Source organism: Polypterus senegalus, chromosome 14 (assembly GCF_016835505.1).
Source record: "Polypterus senegalus isolate Bchr_013 chromosome 14, ASM1683550v1, whole genome shotgun sequence".
NCBI classification, from domain to species: domain Eukaryota; kingdom Metazoa; phylum Chordata; class Cladistia; order Polypteriformes; family Polypteridae; genus Polypterus; species Polypterus senegalus.
In genome coordinates, this window is record NC_053167.1 from 28,194,265 (window position 1) to 28,213,764 (window position 19,500).

Sequence of the window (19,500 nt, forward strand, 5' to 3'; positions counted from 1 at the left end):
GTGACGCTAAAATGACGCTAGTGTATGTGTATGCTTGTGTTCAGCTTGCAATGAGCTGATGCCCCATCCAGAGATTTTGTTTTTGTCTTGTGCTTGATGCTTGCTGGAATGGGTGCCCCCCTTGATTGATGTAATCATCTGGTGAAATCTTCCAGATTTACGTAAAGTACACATGCAAGTATAAACAGTATAATGTTTGTGTAGCACTAGCGTCCACTGGAGCATGCATCACATTGTGTGAAGTATAAAGCTGGCCTAACATGTCATTTAAAGCGCACATTACAAAATTGTCCAAAACATGTTTCTTCCATCTTTAAAATTTTTGGAAATTAAGGTGTCTTCTAAATATTCAGGATACTGAGAAATAAATTCATGCATTTATTGATAGTAGGATTGACTACTGCAACGTGGTGTTCACTGGATGTTCAAATTGTTCTTTATGCAGCTTTTAGTTAATTCAAAATGCTGCTGCAAGAATTATTACAAAAACAAGAAAATACAAATACATAACTCCAGTTCTTAATTCCTTACACTGGATCCCAGTTATGTTTAGGATAGATTTCAAAATCCTACTTTTAACATATAAAGTCTTAAATGGCCAAGGTCCAGCTCACTTACCTTAACACATCATTACTTACAAACCAGAGCACACATTAGAATCTCAAGATGCTGGTCTGCTTTTGATTCCAAGGATTAATAAAATAACAGTGGGAGGTCGAGCTTTTAGTTACAGGGCCCCGGCCTCTAAACTGTGGAATGGTCTGCCTGCTACTATAAGAGATGCCCCTTCGGTCTCAGCTTTCAAATCATAGCTGAAGACTCACTACTTCAGTTTAGCATATCCTGACTAGAGCTGCTGATTAACTGTACAGACAGCATCTCTGTTGTTAGTCATTAGCACCAAAACATAAACAAAATGATATTTATAATTTGTTACTAACCCTCACCTATTCTGTTTCTCTTATCAGTACTCAAATGTGGCACTTGGTGCCACTGCCCTACTGCCAAGTTGTTTGCCGGCCCATGGAAAAGTCATCTCTGAAAAAGGAGCACTGGAAACATTGGGTAGAAGTGTCCTTGTATCAGATGTGGAATGGCCAGTAGGGGTGAGGGAGCTTTTTGGTCAAGGTCTACAGGACTCTGAACAAATCTGAATCCTCATATATGATATAATCTACTCTTGCATTTTGCTTTGTACTTGTACTATTACTATTGTATTCTGTTTCTAAGGCGGCAATGATAGATAGGCCATCTAGATCTGTGAAGAGGATTACTTGAGTCCTGTTCTGTGTATTGTATTGTATTGACCCCATTTTTTGACAGAAATTGGACGCCCAAGTGGGTCTCTCTCTTAATTGCTTTTCCCAAACTTTCTTCCATTTTTTCCCCAACAAAGGTTTTTTGAGAATTTTTCTTGGCTTCTTAGGGAGTCAAGGCTAGGGTGCTGTTAAAACAACAGGGCCTGTTAAAGCCCATTGCGGCACTCCTTGTGTGAATTTGGGCTATTATTATTATTACTTTTCAAAAGACCTAAGACTTGTATTTTCTCATTGCAAGATGGCACTTTACACTCCCTCTTAGCTTTCTTGTGGTTGTGCTGATGATTTTTTCACAGAAACAAAGGGTGCACACAATGTGATGTGAAGGACCTCACAGTGCTTTACAGCTGGGGCTGCCGACTTGAACGGCTTTTGTTTAGAGAAACGCCTGGCAGTGCCTGCTGTTGTGTCTGTGTGTGTCCTGGTCAGCAATAATGGTTTCTAAAGTTCAGACTTTAGTATCATTGTACTGATCACCTACAGGCAGTCTGTGCGTGTGTCCAAGTCATTTCTAGCTTGCATAGCTTTTTGGTGCGTGTATAGATTACCTTGCATTAATGTTTCAAGTTTTGCTTTTCGTAACTTCCGGCCCTTTTTTTATCCATTGTTTGTTGAATAAGCAGACACGGAACTCATTCATATGAAGGCCAACTGGTGCACTGTGAGTGTGTATGTAAGCGCCAAACCTGTCAATTGAATGTCCTTGGTGGTCCCTCAACAGCAGAAAAGAAGAAGCACTGAGGAGAAATCTACTGTAATATCTCACACTCACACCACTCACATGAAGACTGACCTTCCAAAATGGGAAGAATCCTTTTTTTTTATTTTTATTTATTTTATTAATTTTATTGGAAGCCATACAAAGCAATCAAGTTTTTACAAAAAGAAAAATTAAGTTAAGAACAGATCAATCCCCACCCCTGAGAGAGAGAGCAAGATAAATGGCGTAAAATTTAAGGCTTGTAAACATACCTAAATTAATAAATTCTCTGTGCTTCATGAACTTATTTTAAAATATTACTGATTAGATCCTGCCATGTTTTGAAAAAAGTCTATACGGATCCTCTAACTGAGTATTTGATTTTTTCCAATTTCAAATAAGTATAACACATCAGTTTCCCACTGACTTAAAAGAGGAGAGTTTGGGTTCTTCTAGTTTATCAGAATAAGTCTGCGTGCCAAGAGTGTAGTGAATGCAATCACAATTTGTTTGTCTTTCTCCACTTTAAGCCCCTCTGGAAGAACCCCCACAGTTGTTAATGGGTTAGGAGGGATTGTAAGTCCAAGGCTGTCTGAGAGGTAATTAAACATTTTTGTCCAGAATAATGTTAATTTGGTGCAGGCCCAGAACATGTGACCCAGTGAGGCTGGAACTTAATGGGAAGAATCCTAATGCTGTCTGAATTTGGAAAAAATGAAACTCTCTCTGAGTAAAAGTTGAAGAATGTTTTAGAAATTTTCATTATTGTTATTGTAGAATGTCCTCTAATTCTGTACAAGAGAGGACAGAGCCGACTATACTTCCTTAGAAGGCTGGCGTCTTTCAACATCTGCAATAAGATGATGCAGATGTTCTATCAGACGGTTGTGGCGAGTGCCCTCTTCCACAGTGGTGTGCAGGGGAGGCAGCATAAAGAAGAAGGACACCTCACACCTGGACAAACTGGTGAGGAAGGCAGGCTCTATTGTAGGCATGGAGCTGGACAGGTTGACATCCGTGGCAGAGCAACGGGCTCTGAGCATACTCCTGTCAATCACGGAGAATCCACTGCATCCACTGAACAGTATCATCTCCAGACAGAGCAGCAGCTTCAGCGACACACTGCTGTCATTGTCCTGCTCCTCTGACAGACTGAGGAGATTGTTCCTCCTCCACACTATGTGACTCTTCAATTCCACCCAGGGGTAAACATTAACATTATACAATGTTATTGACTGTTATACCTGCCCTGCACTCTCCACCTTCTAATTTTTAACTTGCACTGCATTTTTATTTAATTAATATATTTTTTTTATCAGTATGCTGCTGCTGGATAATGTGAATTTCCCCTTGGGATTAACAAAGTATCTATTGTAATAAGAATGAGTCAGAGACATCATAAAGATTTGGGGCTGCCATGCGTATAATTGAATCGGCTGCAAAAGTAGTTTTAAATGGCCCGATGTGCTTAGTTCAGAGTCCAGAACAGAACTGCCCGTACTGAGGCAAGATGGCCGTTTTAAAGGGCTGGAAGGGAAATGACATCATCTATGCCGGAACTGGGAGTGCTGTCCTTGTGCCCGGAAGTAACGTCATCCTTGGGGCCGGCAACAGGCGGGATTTCCCGGAAAAGGTCTGCAAGGGACTGAGAGAGATAGTCAGTACACTCCGCCACCCCCTGGCCTGGCGTAGAACTACTAGTGTTTAGGCCCTTCAGCTGATTCCCATGCGCATGTGTGTGACAAGGCCCCCCCCTTAGCCCAGACCCATCAGGTCGGGCGGACCTGTCCGAGAGGTCGTGAACTCGAGAGAAGGCATCAGCATTGGCATGGAGAGTACCCTTACGATGAACGAGCGAAAACTTGTATGGTTGGAGGTCAAGAAACCACCTAGTGACCTGCGGATTAGACTCCCTGTGAAGGGCTATCCACTGGAGAGGTGCATGGTCCGTCACCAGAGTAAATTCACGACCCAAGAGGTAGTACCTCAACTGTGTAATCGCCCATTTTATCGCAAGAGCCTCCCGTTCCACTGCCGCATACCTGGTTTCCAGCAGTTTCCGGCTCAGGTACATGACGGGGTGTTCTACACCATCGCGCTTTGGCTCAGCACGGCCCCCAGGCCTGTGTCCAAAGCGTCTGTCTGGAGTATGAAAGGAAGTGAAAAGTTGGGTGCTTTCAACACGGGTGCTGACGTAAGGGCCTGTTTTAGGTCACAAAATGCAGCAGCAGTCTTGTCAGTCCATACCACGTGGTTTGGAACCCTTTTCTTTGTTAAGTCTGTCAAGGGTGCTGCTCTCTCAGAGAACCGGGTTACAAACTGGCAGTAGTACCCGGCCAAACCGAGGAAAGCCTGCACTTGCCACTTGGTAATCAGACGGGGCCAGTTTAATATGGCTTTAACTTTGGAACACTGTGACTTCACGGCACCCCGACCCACCAGGTAGCCTAAATAATTAGCCTCTTTTAACCCAAAGAAACACTTCTTGGGGTTAATTTGAAGCCCGGCGTCACCCAGCGCCCGCAATACCATTTCCGCCTGCCACACGTGGTCCTTCCATGTGCTGGAATAGATGACAACATCATCCAAATAGGCAGCACTGAACGTGTTATGAGGCTGGAGCACTCTATCCACCAGACGCTGGAAGGTCGCTGGCGCCCCATGTAACCCGAATGGGAGGACCCGGTACTGCCAGTGCCCACTGGGAGTGCTAAACGCGGTCTTCTCCTTCGCGGAGTCCATTAAAGGAACCTGCCAGTACCCCTTGGTCATGTCAAGTGTGGTCAAATATTCTGCCTATCCTAGCCTCTCGAGGAGGTCGTCCATGCGAGGCATCAGATAGGCGTCACACTGGGAGACTTGATTCAGCCGACGGAAGTCGTTGCAAAACCTCCAACTCCCGTCGGGCTTACTGAACAAGACAATTGGACTGGACCAGGGACTATAACTTTCCTCAATCACACCTAGATCCAGCATGCACTTGATCTCAAGCTCCACCTCTGCCTTCTTTGCTTCGGGAAGACCATATGGGCGTTCTCGCACGATAACCCCAGGTTCTGTCACTATGTCATGCGCAATCAGAGAGGTCCGTCCAGGCTGCTCACTCACTACCTCCGGAACTGACAAGATCGCTAATTCTAGCTCACGTCTCTGTTTAGCATTCAAGTCGGGTCCGAAGTTAAGGCGGTCGGTCTGAGCAAAGAAAGAGCGGGGCTGAGCAGAGGAGGGATCAGGATCCCTCTCCTTCCACTGCTTCAGCAAGTTGACATGATACACCCGCTTGCTCGGCCGACGATTGGGTTGTTTCACCAAATAATCGACGAGCCCTTTCCTCTCCTTAACTTCATACGGGCCTTGCCAGTGGGCAAGCAACTTAGAATGCGAGGTAGGAACCAACACCATGACACGATCCCCTGGTTGGAACTCCCGGAGAGTCGTGCCACGGTCATAATAGTGGGCCTGTGCTGCTTGCGCCTCTTCCATGTGACTTTTTAACAAAAGTCGGATTTTTCAGAATCAATCACGTAACTGCGCGATATACTCAAATATATTGCTAGAGGGGATAGCCACTCCTTCCCATCTCTATTTTAAGACATCCAATAGACCTCGGGGATGTCGGCCATATAACAATTCAAAAGGGGAGAACTCCGTAGAGGCTTTTAGAACTTCCGGATAAGCAAAGAGCACGAGGGGGAGGAGCTGATCCCAGTTCCTCCCGTCCCCGCTGACCACCTTGCGTAGCATCTGCTTGAGAGTTTAGTTAAACCTCTCGACAAGACCGTCAGTTTGAGGATGATATACTGCGATCTTTAGGTGCTTTATTTTAAGTAACTTGGCCGTTTCCTTGAACGTCGCCGAGGTAAAGGGCGTCCCTTGATCCGTAAGATGAGGCAAGATGGCAGTTTTAAAGGGCTGGAAGGGAAATGATGTCATCTATGCTGGAACTGGGAGTGGTGTCCTTGTGCCTGGAAGTGACGTCATCCTTGGGGCCGGCGACAGGTGGGATTTTCCGGAAAAGGTCTGCAAGGGACTGAGAGAGATAGTCAGTACACTCCGCCACCCCCTGGCCTGGCGTAGAACTACTAGTGTTTAGGCCCTTCAGCTGATTCCCATGCGCACGTGTGTGACACTATCTATGTATCTAATTATTAAGCAGGGTGTGAAATAGAAAACTGCATGTGTATTACTTGTTTCAAGTGACACACTCATGACTGCAGCAGTGGATGCTGAGCATTGAGAGTCAAGTGGTGTGTGAGGGGAGAGGTTCTGCCACATCAACATGAGTGGAAGTGCAGACGACTTTTCAAGTTTCACCAATTTTAACTTTGTATGCCAAGGAGAAGCCTCATTAACACTTGAATTTCTACAATGATACAAAAAGAATTGGATTTTCATGTCAATATTATTGCTCTTTTAAGAGGTGCCAAAATAATTCAATGCTCTTTTTTGGTTGAGCATATTCTTAGTTATGCTACTCTAATAGGACTATTTTTTCTTATCATAGGACTTGTTCAGAATGGCATGTTGATTAACATGAAATGTAATTTGTCAGAGAAATTAAAATGAAACTATGGTGGGCTGGCGCCCTGCCCGGGGTTTGCTCCTGCCTTGTGCCCTGTGCTGGCTGGGATTGGCTCCAGCAGACCCCCGTGACCCTGTGTTAGGATATAGCGGGTTTGATGATGACTGACTGACTGAATTAAAATGAAAACCTCGTTAAGTAAAAGCACTCTGTCTGTAATTTAACAATTAGAGATAACAGTTATTTGTATCGATTTGATTTTATGTTTGTGTGACTTTTACACATAGGTGTCTTCTGGGAATCAATCAAAACAAAGTTCCAAAGCTTCCCATGGGAATCTTGTCAGCAAACTATCTGGAAGAGTGGCCCACAAACGTCTGCAGCCCTTAATGCATGTGGGGGCTGTCTTCTCAGAAAACGTAAAGATTTCAAGTAGAGTGCAGTGTAAGAATAGTAAGCTTTGTTTCAATAGAGCAAAGAATAGCAAAAGTTATTGTCAACACCCAAACTTTAAATGAACACGTTTCACTTGAAACAGTGTGAAGGAATGCCATTTTTTGAAGATTGCTATTGTTGTCCAGGTGGAAAATTTAGGTTTACTAACTTGTCTGTACAAAGTGTATTCTTTACCCTTCATGTTTGCTAATTGATGTCTTTTTTGCATTCTTACTGTTTTCCAGTTTTCTACAAAAGAAAATATATAACTTGTGCTAAGCTTGATTTGTTGAAAACAGTGATGTGTACACACACACGTTTCCAAAGTGCTTAGCCCTGTTTCTCTGGGATCATACGGTGCTGAGCAAGGCACCCCCTGGAAAAAGGAAAAGGTGCCAACTCATCACAGGACACAAACAGAGAGACACTCAGTCACACACAGAGCTAGTTTCATATCTACAAATCACTTAACATCCATGTCTTTTGATTATGGAAGGAAACTCATGCAAGAACAAGGAGAAGATGGAAACTCCACCCAGACTACATTTTAGCCATCAATTGCAGACCAAGCATTGAGAAGTGTGAGTGCTAAATAATACACTACTGACCAACAGCACTGCTGACCCAATAGGGACCTGCTAAGCCAAAATCACAAGTACTGAAAGTTATTCTGCTTCCATTACTTTCACACATATAGTAGAAGGTCCTATGAAAAGTGTTGCCTATATATCTCTATACTAAGACGCTCATTGCATGGCAAAGCGGACCAAAGCAACCTGCAGATGCAAAGCAGTGGAGTCACAGGGCAGTCAAAAGAATGCCAGCTTTTTCAATGTTTTCCTTGTGAATGCAATCAAATGCTTGTTATCCGCAGGTCTACCTGTGAAGAAAGAAGATCTTTCTGTGTTCTGCGACGTAACATTGTTCTTGAATTTGAGGACAATACTGTTATGTGCTATTGTATTAATTTGTTCCTAGTTCCATTCATGTTCTACCGATTTTAAATAAATCATTGTAAAAATGTGTTTGTTTTTGCACACTTGCCAACACATTGTCCAGTCATGTTTTCGTTTTCTGAATTAGTATCTGTAAACAAACATTAATACAAGACTGTACTGAATTTGGCTTGAAATGTGCCAGCGGACGTCACTGAAGATGTTTCACTCCAAACCCAAGTTCAGGCCGATTTCTCAATTAGACATTTCGGACAAGCAGCACGTTTGCAATTCCCAGGACCTAAGTGCCACACTTTGTATTTTCAGTTGTGGTTTGTTTGACTTCAGGCGCTCTTAATTAACCACAAGAAGTATTTCTTGAAAATCCACCACTTAGACAGTTCAGGGACAGGTTTGTTTTACCCCAGTGCTATGATGTCTGTGATGCTAGTGGGATGTGTGTCGAGTATTTCTGGGTGGTGTCCTGAGATAGATTGTTATGGCAATGGCCGACAACTGCCCCAAGAGAACAAACAAGTATGGCATTTCACCAAGATGGTAAATTTCATCTTTTTCTTGTGTCCATATAATGAAAACAGTTATTTGTAGATTCCATTTAAGTTCAAACGTGCTGGAAAAATTAACAAAGAATACAAAATCGTAACAATAACACTGATCAGTCCTTGTAGTCTGGCAATAGTGGTAGAAGCCCTGGAGATGCCGAAAGACATGGAGGGCTCTTATTGTAGTGCTGTGCTATTGGGCTTGAATTTTTTAATCGTTTTATTTTGTTCCACTTATTCCTGTCGTGGCCATTTGTTTTGTGGTTATTTCATCTGGGCTTGTTTGAGACAGGGTGGCACAACAGTTAGCAGATTGCCCACTTCAGAGGGTTCATAATCACTAAAGACATTTCATCCACTTCAGGTCTTTAATAGAATGTTGGTGTAGTAGGTGGGACCTCATTAGGTTACGGGGATCCAGTTTGTTGTCAGGTCATTCAGTTATATATAAGCAATTGGATCAAGCAGATTTCCAGGTACATAATGTACATGAATAGACTAATTGTTTTATATTGTTTTCTTCATTATATACTTGTAAGTATATGAACCTTTACTTCACATTAGCAGTTACACGTGACCCATACATGTAAAACACCTATTAAGAATATGAAATCTATCCGTTCATCCTTTCTATGAACTCAGTTATGACAGTCCTAACTTGATGTGATGTGAATGGTTGGGAGGGTGTAACTGGGCTTGGTGCCAAACTGCAATGGTGATTCAAGCTGCTTGGCATGAACAGTGGAGGGTGGGAGACCAGCAGGCCCAGGACATTATGGCATCTATGATGCACAGAATGATTACCATCAGACTAAACTATTTGAATGCTCGCTTCTGTCTTCCACCATGGCCCTCCAGAGGTTTCTTTTTTCCTATCGCCCCAAGCCTAGAAATCTTTGTTTTCCTTTCCTCCGTATCAGCCGGTCAACTAATCACAATCAGGAATCAAGAACTCCATCTACATCCTTAGTCAACTGAAACTGCTATAGAGTTTGTATTTGCTTTTGTATTTATTCACTGAATTCAACAACATCTAACTGTCTTCACTTATGTACACAAGTCTAAGTCAAATGTAGATATACTGTATATGGTATATATAATTTAATATATATGTAAATTAGTTTTAGTTGTTCTCTTGCCATCTTTATGTATAAGGCTTTTACTTACAAAACAATGTGAACCTGTTTTTGATAAGAGTGAAGATTTATTTTGCTCTTTAGTGTTTAAATTTTGTTAACTGATGGCCAGGTTGATTTTCTATTTAGCATACATACATTTGTTAGAAATGACTGTAATAATAATCAATGATAACATCCAAGTAACTATGACATATCTTTATTGTTTTTGTTGATTACTCTGTGGAAAGTTCCTTGAGTTGCATGTAAATGTATGATAACGTGCTATCCATCCATCCCGCTATATCCTAACTACAGGGTCACAGGTGTCTGTGGGCGCCAATCCCAGCCAACACAAGGTGCAAGTCAGGAAACATACCCTGGGCAGGGTGCCAGCCCACCGCAGTAAGGTGCTATATAATATTATTATTATTATTATATAAGGCTAATCAGCCATCACATGAACTGTTTATGAAGCATATTTATAATAAAGTAAGTTCCATCTGTTACTATACATAAAGGTTCTCATGCTTTGTTCACTCTTGACTTTGAATATTGAAGAATTCGTTCAAGATATTACAATTTAGAAAATGGGCTGTTTTTTAATCAGATTGCATATGCCTTTTATTAAGACTTAAATGTAGATCAGATAGTATTTTAGGAAAAATTAATTTAAACTATTACCAAAGAATTCAGAATTTATTTCTTTCAACTCCTACTATACCTGTTACATACTCATAAAATATACATTTTAAGAAAAATATACAGTATTCAAATTAATTTTATTTACTTAAATTATGTTGATAGTATAGTTAAAATAACTTACTTTGAATAATTCATTTATCTGTGCTGGCTGCATAGTGTCACAGTGGTTAGCACCGCTACGTCATGAGTTCAGTTTCTGGCTCAGTGTGTTCTCTAGGTGTTAAGATGTTCTCCCATGTCCCACAGGTGTGCACGTTAAGTTAAATGGCAACTCTAAATTAGTTGAGTACGCATAAATATATGTATATGTATATATATCCTGTCCAGGGCTAGTTTCCACCTTGTCCCTAAGGCTGCTAGATGTGCACTGGCATCCCACAACTTGAAAAGAAAAGGCAGATTTAGAAAAGGATTGATGGGTATATCCCCTGAATGTACATTGGCTACTTAGAAGACTTTATGTTGTGACCATTGACATTCTTCTGTATAAGTCCTGACAGACACTTTAATTAAATCAAGTATTGGAGATTTTCAGAAATATTACAAAGGTTTAGTCAAACATAGCAAAGATCAAAACATGATAAGACAAGTCAAGTTAAAGGTGTTTATTTTTTTAAATTTTTCTGCAAAGTATTTCCATTGCATTGCTAAAAGCTTTGGACCATCTTTGATGACATGACAGTTACAATGTAATGGGTCACCTGGGGCCTCATGTATAAATGGTGCGTACGCACAAAAATGTTACGTAAGAACGTTTCAACATTCAAATCGCGATGTATAAAACCTAAACTTGGAGTAAAGCCACGCACATTCCCTGGTACCTCATATCCTTTCGTACGCAAGTTCTGCACTCGGTTTTGTAGACTGGCGGCACCCAGTGTCAAAACAATGCTACTGTTCCTGTGTGGTTACCCTTTTTTTTTTAGATCCACATCCGCATATTGTTTATTAGTTTTATATCACTGTATGTGAGTGTGAATTATTGCAGTATATTAATGTCTCACACTCCAATCCAAGCTCTAGGTAGGCGCTTGCAGATCATAGGCTTCAACAATGAGCAGAAACTGTAGAATGAGTCACATGTGGCTAGACTGCTCTTCAAAGTGCCCTCAAAGATGCAGTCATCCTTCCAAAAACGAAGTTCACACTCTACCAGACCTAGAAAGCTGGTTTTAAACATGTGTCACTGTACAAAGATCTCGATTGCTCTCATAGAAGTGACAGGTTGAACGTTCAGAAGGCCAGAGGCCTGATGTGTACAAAGCCCTAAACATTAGAGTCAGACCATCTGCTACCTTCCCTGGTATTGACCTGGCCCCTACAACAACAGCTCACTTCTCCTGGAAAGAGCAACAGATAGGAGTATATTATTCTGTTCCTATTGTGGCATAGATGAACATTATATTAGCTACTCACTTTCTTAGCTACATTTAACTACATATCAGGCACTGCACTGGATTAAAGCTAACTACTAATGCTGGAGGTGTGCAAGGTGTCATGTTACTACCAGGTGGACATTGAAAATGCTTTATTTTATGTGCAAAGGATAAGCATTTCCAAGTTTTACAAAAAAAAGTGTGAGGCCACAAAGGGAAGGCACGTGTTTAATGAGCTCCACTAATGACACTGTACCTAGAAGGCTCTCTTGGAGATACCTGAAGTTCACTTATATCATAGGAACCAACCTCTCAGCTTTTACATATTGTATTGATTCCTCTACCTCCACTCACAGCTCAAAACTAAAGGCCTGTAGGTAGATGCTGAGAACTTACATCTAAAAATACATTCAAATAAAATCTAAAGAAGCTTTAAAGTGCTTCAGTATCATTTAAAAGGTCCGCATTGTCATGTCTAGAATACCAGCATAGGACAGTGATGTCACAGGAGTAAACTCACCACACTCAAATGGACAAAAATGTATAATACATTTGGTGGTGGAACATTAAAGAGACAAAGTCAAACCCATGTGTGCTCCACAAAAAATTGTGTGATGATTGGGAGACAAAACCAGAAAGAGCAGCTAGTAACTTGTGTACCCTTTTCTGAAGTTTGTTTTATTTTGGGTTGGTGCCACTGTTGGAAGATGTAGCTTGGTATTTCTTTATTGCATTTACTTTCTTTAATTTGACATAATCTGCATGTTCAGTACATGGAAGTGACAAACAAACTTGAAATCTGTGAAGTGCTCTTACCAATGCTCTAAAGTGAATATGACATGCCTGGAACCATTCTCCCAATACACAACATCAGACAAAAAAAACTTTTCCTTGTAGTCATTCTCCTTCTACATCTTTACCTCTTTCACTCTCTCTTTTTTGATAGATGATAAAGCACTGACAGTGGAAACACTGGACACATCACAGATGGGATTTCCAGTTCACCTTTTCTGGTCAAGTACTTAGCAAACACCTGCAACTAGAAATTTCTTGTTATTTCATGTCAGCTGTTATTATGATCAAATTTTCAATATGTTGATTAGGAATAAAGAAGAATTTAAAAGTGTTTAATAGTCCTTATGAAGTTCATGAATTGGACAGTCTGTGACAATACCTTGAGCTGTCAGCAACCTACATTGTTATAGCACCTCATTTATGGACTTGATACTCAGCTTAGCCTCTAGATCACAACAAGCATCAATTGTGCAAAGCAGCTAAATATCATAACAATATTGGTATAAATTTCAAGAAGAAAGTGAAGCTATATTGCCTAGGTCAAAAATTATTACATGTAGCGAAAAATGGTCAGATTTCATTAAAACTTCAGTCATATTCAACTTTCAGATCTAAGCTGACCTATAAATACGTTTTCCTTTTGACCGACTAAATGAAAAGAGAAGGTAATCATAGAAAGTAAAATACAACAATTAAAATAACTGATAAAATATAATACTAATAATAATAGCAATAGAATGAATGGATTGCAGCTGCAAGCAGGCTCTAATTTACTACATAAAGCTTAGAAAATTTTAAAGTAGTTGAAGTTATGCACTTTTCAGTTTTCTCATTTAAAGTGAACATCTCATTATACAGTATGCAGCAAAAAATGTCTTAAAAATGATTTAAGACTGCCCACAGTGCCTGTTTGAAGACAGGTAACAGAACAATTAAAAATATATATTTGCTATCTCTTGCCCTACGTGTGCCTTCAGAGATTTTCCTCTGCATTTGCATGTGCACTCCCTCTCTTTTGCTTCTTAAACTTTGTCATTATTTTCAAGGTACCTTTCTTGTCTCTTGACAAGTTTTATACTTTCAGTCTTTGAAGACGAAATCTCTCAGCATGTGCCTCTACTCCTACTTGTTCATATTACACTCACAATTCCTCTTTCTTTGCTTCACCAAAATCAAACTGACCAATCAGATTGCTCTAAGGGACTGGGCATACAGACCTTAGTGTTTTATTATACAGGTGCTGGTCATAAAATTAGAATATCATGACAAAGTTGATTTATTTCAGTAATTCCATTCAAAAAGTGAAACTTGTATATTAGATTCATTCATTACACACAGACTGATGTATTACAAATGTTTGTTTTTTTTTAATTTTGATGATTATAACTGACAACTAATGAAAGTCCATAATTCAGTATCTCAGAAAATTAGAATATTGTGAAAAGGTTCAATATTGAAGACACCTGGTGCCACACTCTAATCAGCTAATTAACTCTAAACACCTGCAAAAGCCTTTAAATGGTCTCTCAGTCTAGTTCTGTAGGCTACACAATCATGGGGAAGACTGCTGACTTGACAGTTGTCCAAAAGATGGCCACTGACACCTTGCACAAGGAGGGCAAGACACAAAAGGTCATTGATAAAGAGGTTGGCTGTTCACAGAGCGCTGTGTCCAAGAACATTAATAGAGAGGCAAAGGGAAGGACAAGATGTGGTAGAAAAAAGTGTACAAGCAATAGGGATAACCGCACCCTGGAGAGGATTGTGAAACAAAGCCCATTCAAAATTGTGGGGAAGATTCACAAAAGAGTGGACTGCAGCTGGAGTCAGTGCTTCAAGAACCACCACGCACAGATGTATGCAAGACATGGGTTTCAGCTGTCGCATTCCTTGTGTCAAGCCACTCTTAAACAAGAGACATCATCAGAAGTGTCTCTCCTGGGCTAAAGACAAAAAGGACTGGACTGCTGCTGAGTTACTGTATGTTCTCTGATGAAAGTAAATTTTGCATTTCCTTTGGAAATCAAGGTCCCAGAGTCTGGAGGAAGAGAGGAGAGGCACAGAATCCACGTTGCTTGAGGTCCAGTGTGAAGTTTCCACAGTCAGTGATGGTTTGGGGAGCCATGTCATCTGCTGGTGTTGGTCCATTGTGTTTTCTGAGGTCCAAGGTCAACGCAGCCATCTACCAGGAAGTTTTAGAGCACATCATGCTTCCTGCTGCTGACGAACTTTATGGAGATGCAGATTTCATTTTCCAACAGGACCTGGCACCTGCACACAGTACCAAAGATACCAGTGCCTGGTTTAAGGACCATGGTATCCTTGTTCTTGAATGGCCAGCAAACTCGCCTGACATTAACTCCATAGAAACTTTATGGGGTATTGTGAAGAGGAAGATGAAATACGCCAGACCCAACAATTCAGAAGAGCTGAAGGCCACTATCAGAGCAACATGGGATCTCATAACACCCGAGCAGTGCCACAGACTGATTGACTCCATGCCACGCCGCATTGCTGCAGTAATCCAGGCCATAGGAGCCCCAACTAAATATTGAGTGCTGTACATGCTCGTACTTTTCATGTTCATACCTTTCAGGTGGCCAACATTTCTAAAAATCCTTTTTTTGCATCGGTCTTAATTGATATTCTAATTTTCCGAGATACTGAATTTGGGACTTTCACATTTGAAATACATCAGTCTGTGTGTAATGAATGAATCTAATATACAAGTTTCACTTTTTGAATGGAATTACTGAAATATATCAACTTTGTCATGATATTCTAATTTTATGACCAGCACCTGTATAGCAGATTCTTTAAATATACTTGGTTTTCTTTTTTAAAAAAATTATTGGATGCCTAATATTAGAAAAAAAAATGTTAAAAAGTATTTCATTTATTTTAATTCCAACTAAAGTGTAGACCATCTTTGGCTTCAGCTCACAGACGACATATCAAAAGGTTACGTATTAGAGGTACCAATGAACAAAATAAGAATTGTATAAAAAAATGTGTCATGCAATTTCCATTGTCACTGGGGTTAGCTCACTGTATTGCATTCCAAGGTACTAAAGTATTTATGATTATGTAGACTGAATAGGAGTGCACAATAAATAATATTTAGCACATAAGTTAATACATATTTTACATATCTTTATTTGTAATAAATTATATTTAGCATATAAGTAGAGAAATATTTGACATATCTTTATTTGTAATGTTGAGCCTACATGTGCTATTTTATTAGTAAATATTACATCCACACTGTAAAACAGCTGAACTGGTAAGGAGGTTGTGTATGAGCAGTTTCATTTGTGATTGGCCTCAGGACGTGTTCAGGGGTGTAAGTGTCAGGAGTTGCTGAGAGACAATAAAGAGGGAGACGTGCAAAGGTATGCTTTCTGTATTGCCATCCTGCCATGAAGATAAAGACACTGTTGAAAAAGAACATTACATCTCAGCTAGAGTTTGCCAGACAATGAATTGGAGACTCTGAAGTCTGCTACAGGAAGGTTCTATAGTCTGATGAAACCAAACTTGAGCTTTACGGCATTCAGACCAAACACCAAACTTAGTGTAAGCCAAACAAAGAACATTATCAGAGACACACCATCGACACTGCTAAGCCTTTAAAGCTAGTGAGAGTAGAGTGCAAAATGAATGTAGAAAAATACAAGAAAACCTGATGCAGTCAGCAAGAAACCTGCACCTTGACTGAAGATTTGTTTTCCCACAAGACATCATCCCCAAACACATATAGCCAAAGCTACCCAGGAATGGCTCCAAATCTCAATTAATTTGAGAATTCATAACTGGACTTCAAAAAGGCTGTTTACGTGCAATCTGATAAAGCTTGATTATTTTTGCAAAGGAGAATGATGGAAAAAACTACAGTGCCCAGATGTGAAAAGCCAATAGAGAGAAAGAGACCTGTGCACACAGATTCAGAGGTGGAACTGCTGCCAAAGGTGTATCTACTACATACAATCTTATTGTGTGGTAAACAAATTAAATACATTTCACACAGAAAATATTTATTTTCCATGGTAGGACTGCCATATATAGCTCACAAATTTCATACAGTAGAAAAGACCTTATACCAATTAAAATTGTGCAGACGAGATCAAGGCAGAAGTATGTATGAACAAAATTCATATTAAATATTCTCACTGGATGTTATTGGAGGACAAAAATATATTTTTTACTTATTACATGAAGTGTACAAGACTGCCCTCACAATCTTTTGGCACTGTGATTTTATAGCTGTGGCAGGTCAAGCTGTAGTTTTTGCCATCATTATTGTCCCAGAACTCACATCCCATGACTCGGTAGCATATTGCAAACTCCAAAGACATTCCAGGCTGCAACACAAAAGAAGGGACAGGTATCCAAAAGCAAAACTGGTCAATTTCTACTCCCACAGGATCTCCATCTACAGGACCACTGGAATCCCACCAGGCTTTGACATCTGAATTGCTAGTCCAAGAAGTAAAGGAGTATCGAACAATGACCTCTTTCTCAAAAGAGAGGTTAATGACACGCACAGAACCTGAAATTCCCAGTTCTGAGCAGAGGACTCTCTCCAGACAAACCCTCTGTCGCATTAGTCTCTCCCTAAAATCACTCTGGTCACCTGGCTGTTGGGAGAAATCTGTCTGTAGGTAAGGAAGTGGGATCTCCAAATATCTTCCTGAGGCTAGCTCAGAGCTAAGCATGAGCCTTGAAAGCACATGAAAAGGAACAGAAGGGTCTTCCCCTGTTTTGAAGATCTTTACTTCTTCTAATTCCAAGCCAAGACAATCTGCAAACCGAACCTTCTGTCGTCTGCCTGCCTTAGAAAGGCTCCTGCCTCTCTCTGGAGAGGTGGGCAGAGATTTTGCCCTACGCCTCATAATCGTCCGAGGCTGAGTCTCACATTGAGGTCCTTGCTGGGGTGGTTTCACGCTTGAGTGCTCCTGCCGAGAAGGTGGTCGGACCTGAATGGCAGTTGGCTGATGCCCTCCACTGCTTCCTCCAAATCCTTCTGCCAGTTGTACGTTATTGTACTTCCCTGAGATATAACTCAGATTCCGAGGAATTGCTAGTTCAGTTGTCTTCTGGTTCTGCTGCTGCTGCAGCCATCTCATACCAGGCTTAGCCATTGTCTGCCAGCACTTAAGACTGTATAGAAAAAAAATTGGGGAATGAAAGTTACTAACTGACCTGTCATGTCATTGGATATTTAACTAGATGGCTGACAAATGTTTGAAATTTTTGCAATTAGATATAACTAATTATTTTGCATAACAAAATACATTTTATGCAGTTTAACCAGAAATGTTGCCATGTGAGCAGTGCATACAGTCGGATGATTACATTGGTAGAAGTAAAGCACAATATACTGTACTTAAGTAAACGTTAAAGTAGACGGAAATCTAATCCCCAAAAACACATTTTAGGAAACCATTCCAACCAGGTACAGCTGTGCATCAAGATTCGAATTCTGAGGTAACTTTCACTCTCAGGTGGGCAGGAACTCAGGAGGTCAGAACTGAAGATGCAGGAGGAATATGGGATGACATATTGCCAAAAGTGTTAATTAAAAACCCTGTGAAAATCTTATTGTTTTGGATATGAATAAAAAGATGAATACTGACTTATTTAGGAGTCATTTTTGATATCATTACCAAGCACCATATATACTTGAAGGGTATTGAGAGAATTAAGAGATGAGATGAGCAAAGAACAATTAAAACCCAACAACCAGCATGGCACATTAAAAAGATGTGTAACTGGTTTTACATTCAAATGTAAAGAACCTGAACAATCTGAGCTTTAAGAAATGCAACCAAGTTTTAAGGTACAATGGGGGAGTGTGGTCAAGGAGTTTGCGGGAACCAACAGGACACTGGATGAAATAAACAGTCCTTGTGCAGACTTCTAGCACACACATACTTTCTATCAAAAGTTACGGTACTATTATAAGTTTGAACTTTTCTGTTCTCACAAACAATTTAATACATGTACAAAATGTCATTTAATTTGGGCTTCTTTAAGACAGAAAATATGTTTCAAAATATGTGAAATGCAAGAGATTATAATATAGATCGTCTTAAACTTCCCGTTTTTAGAGGAAGCGTTAACACAGATCATATGACACTTCCAGCTTTTAAGGAGTTGCCATGTGAAAAAGCTGAGAAGTCACAGTCTGACCAAAAGAATAACCCATGTGTAATATTTTATCCCTATCATTTTGATGCATAAACGTGTTTTGTATGTTAATGATGAAAATTAAAGAAAGAGCAAATGTAAAATGACATAGGTAGGATGAGCTCATTTCAGCAATCACAGGCGTTTCTTGATGGAGTCGAGTCGCGTATCACGAGATCGCACACATTATTTTCTTGTACGCACCACCATTTTTCATTTTATACTGGAAATGCACGAGCCTCGAGTTATTTTTTGCTCCCCGATGTTACTTATTTGAACAGATTTACCACGACGTACATTTAAGTAGTCAGTAAAGGCTTGGTTCGCACGTCAGTCACGTCCGCAAAACTAGCTTGCGTTCCGTTTCCAAAAATAAAGATTAAAAAAAAAAACAAATATGTACCGCCGTCCAGAGAAGACCGCGTCTTTCGGTTCAATCAGGACAATCCGCTGTCACCCGAAATAATAATATCATTGTCTCCCTCTTCTTAGAAACTCGAATCCATAAACTGTTCGCTCTTTATATGTTTATTTATTTATAAACCCACTTAAATGTTACTATCCCCTTTCCTACTAGATATTCGCGGTTCGGTCCTCTTCTGGGACTTGTAGTTTTCATTTCATGCGATACGATGTAAACCTTTTTTGTAGAAGAGAGCGAATCAAAGCATTAATAATGACAGAACAAATCGGATCTGTACGCTATTTTTAGACTCATTTTATACACAGACGTCTTTACATTTCCTTATGAATGTCATACTTTAAAACGATCTTCACGGTAGTCAGGGCATGTGACTCAAAATCCCAGCAATCAGTTCAACGAAATATCCCCGCCCATTTTCCCTA

The 19,500-nt window shown here is 40.3% G+C and overlaps 1 protein-coding gene across 3 annotated transcripts; it reads right to left on the bottom strand.

The window, feature by feature from the left end:
- Positions 1-15,853: 15,853 nt before the first annotated feature.
- LOC120514703 (protein phosphatase 1 regulatory subunit 3D-like) lies at positions 15,854-19,483 on the bottom strand. Of its 3 annotated transcripts, none has more exons than XM_039735215.1 (2): positions 19,415-19,483; positions 15,854-17,625 (listed from the first exon to the last, which is right to left on the bottom strand). In XM_039735215.1, the coding sequence occupies exon 2, from the start codon at positions 17,604-17,606 to the stop codon at positions 16,674-16,676; it is 933 nt and encodes a 310-aa protein (XP_039591149.1). In that variant the 5' UTR covers positions 17,607-17,625; positions 19,415-19,483; the 3' UTR covers positions 15,854-16,673. The 3 variants fall into 3 exon arrangements, with proteins under 3 accessions (XP_039591149.1, XP_039591147.1, XP_039591148.1); XM_039735213.1 differs by lacking the exon at positions 19,415-19,483 and adding an exon at positions 19,058-19,343; XM_039735214.1 differs by lacking the exon at positions 19,415-19,483 and adding an exon at positions 18,952-19,051.
- Positions 19,484-19,500: the final 17 nt, after the last annotated feature.

What these genes read in the sequence shown, in the direction of transcription:
- LOC120514703 (XM_039735215.1), bottom strand. Translation starts at nt 17,606, where the DNA reads ATGGCTAAGCCTGGTATGAGATGGCTGCAGCAGCAGCAGAACCAGAAG.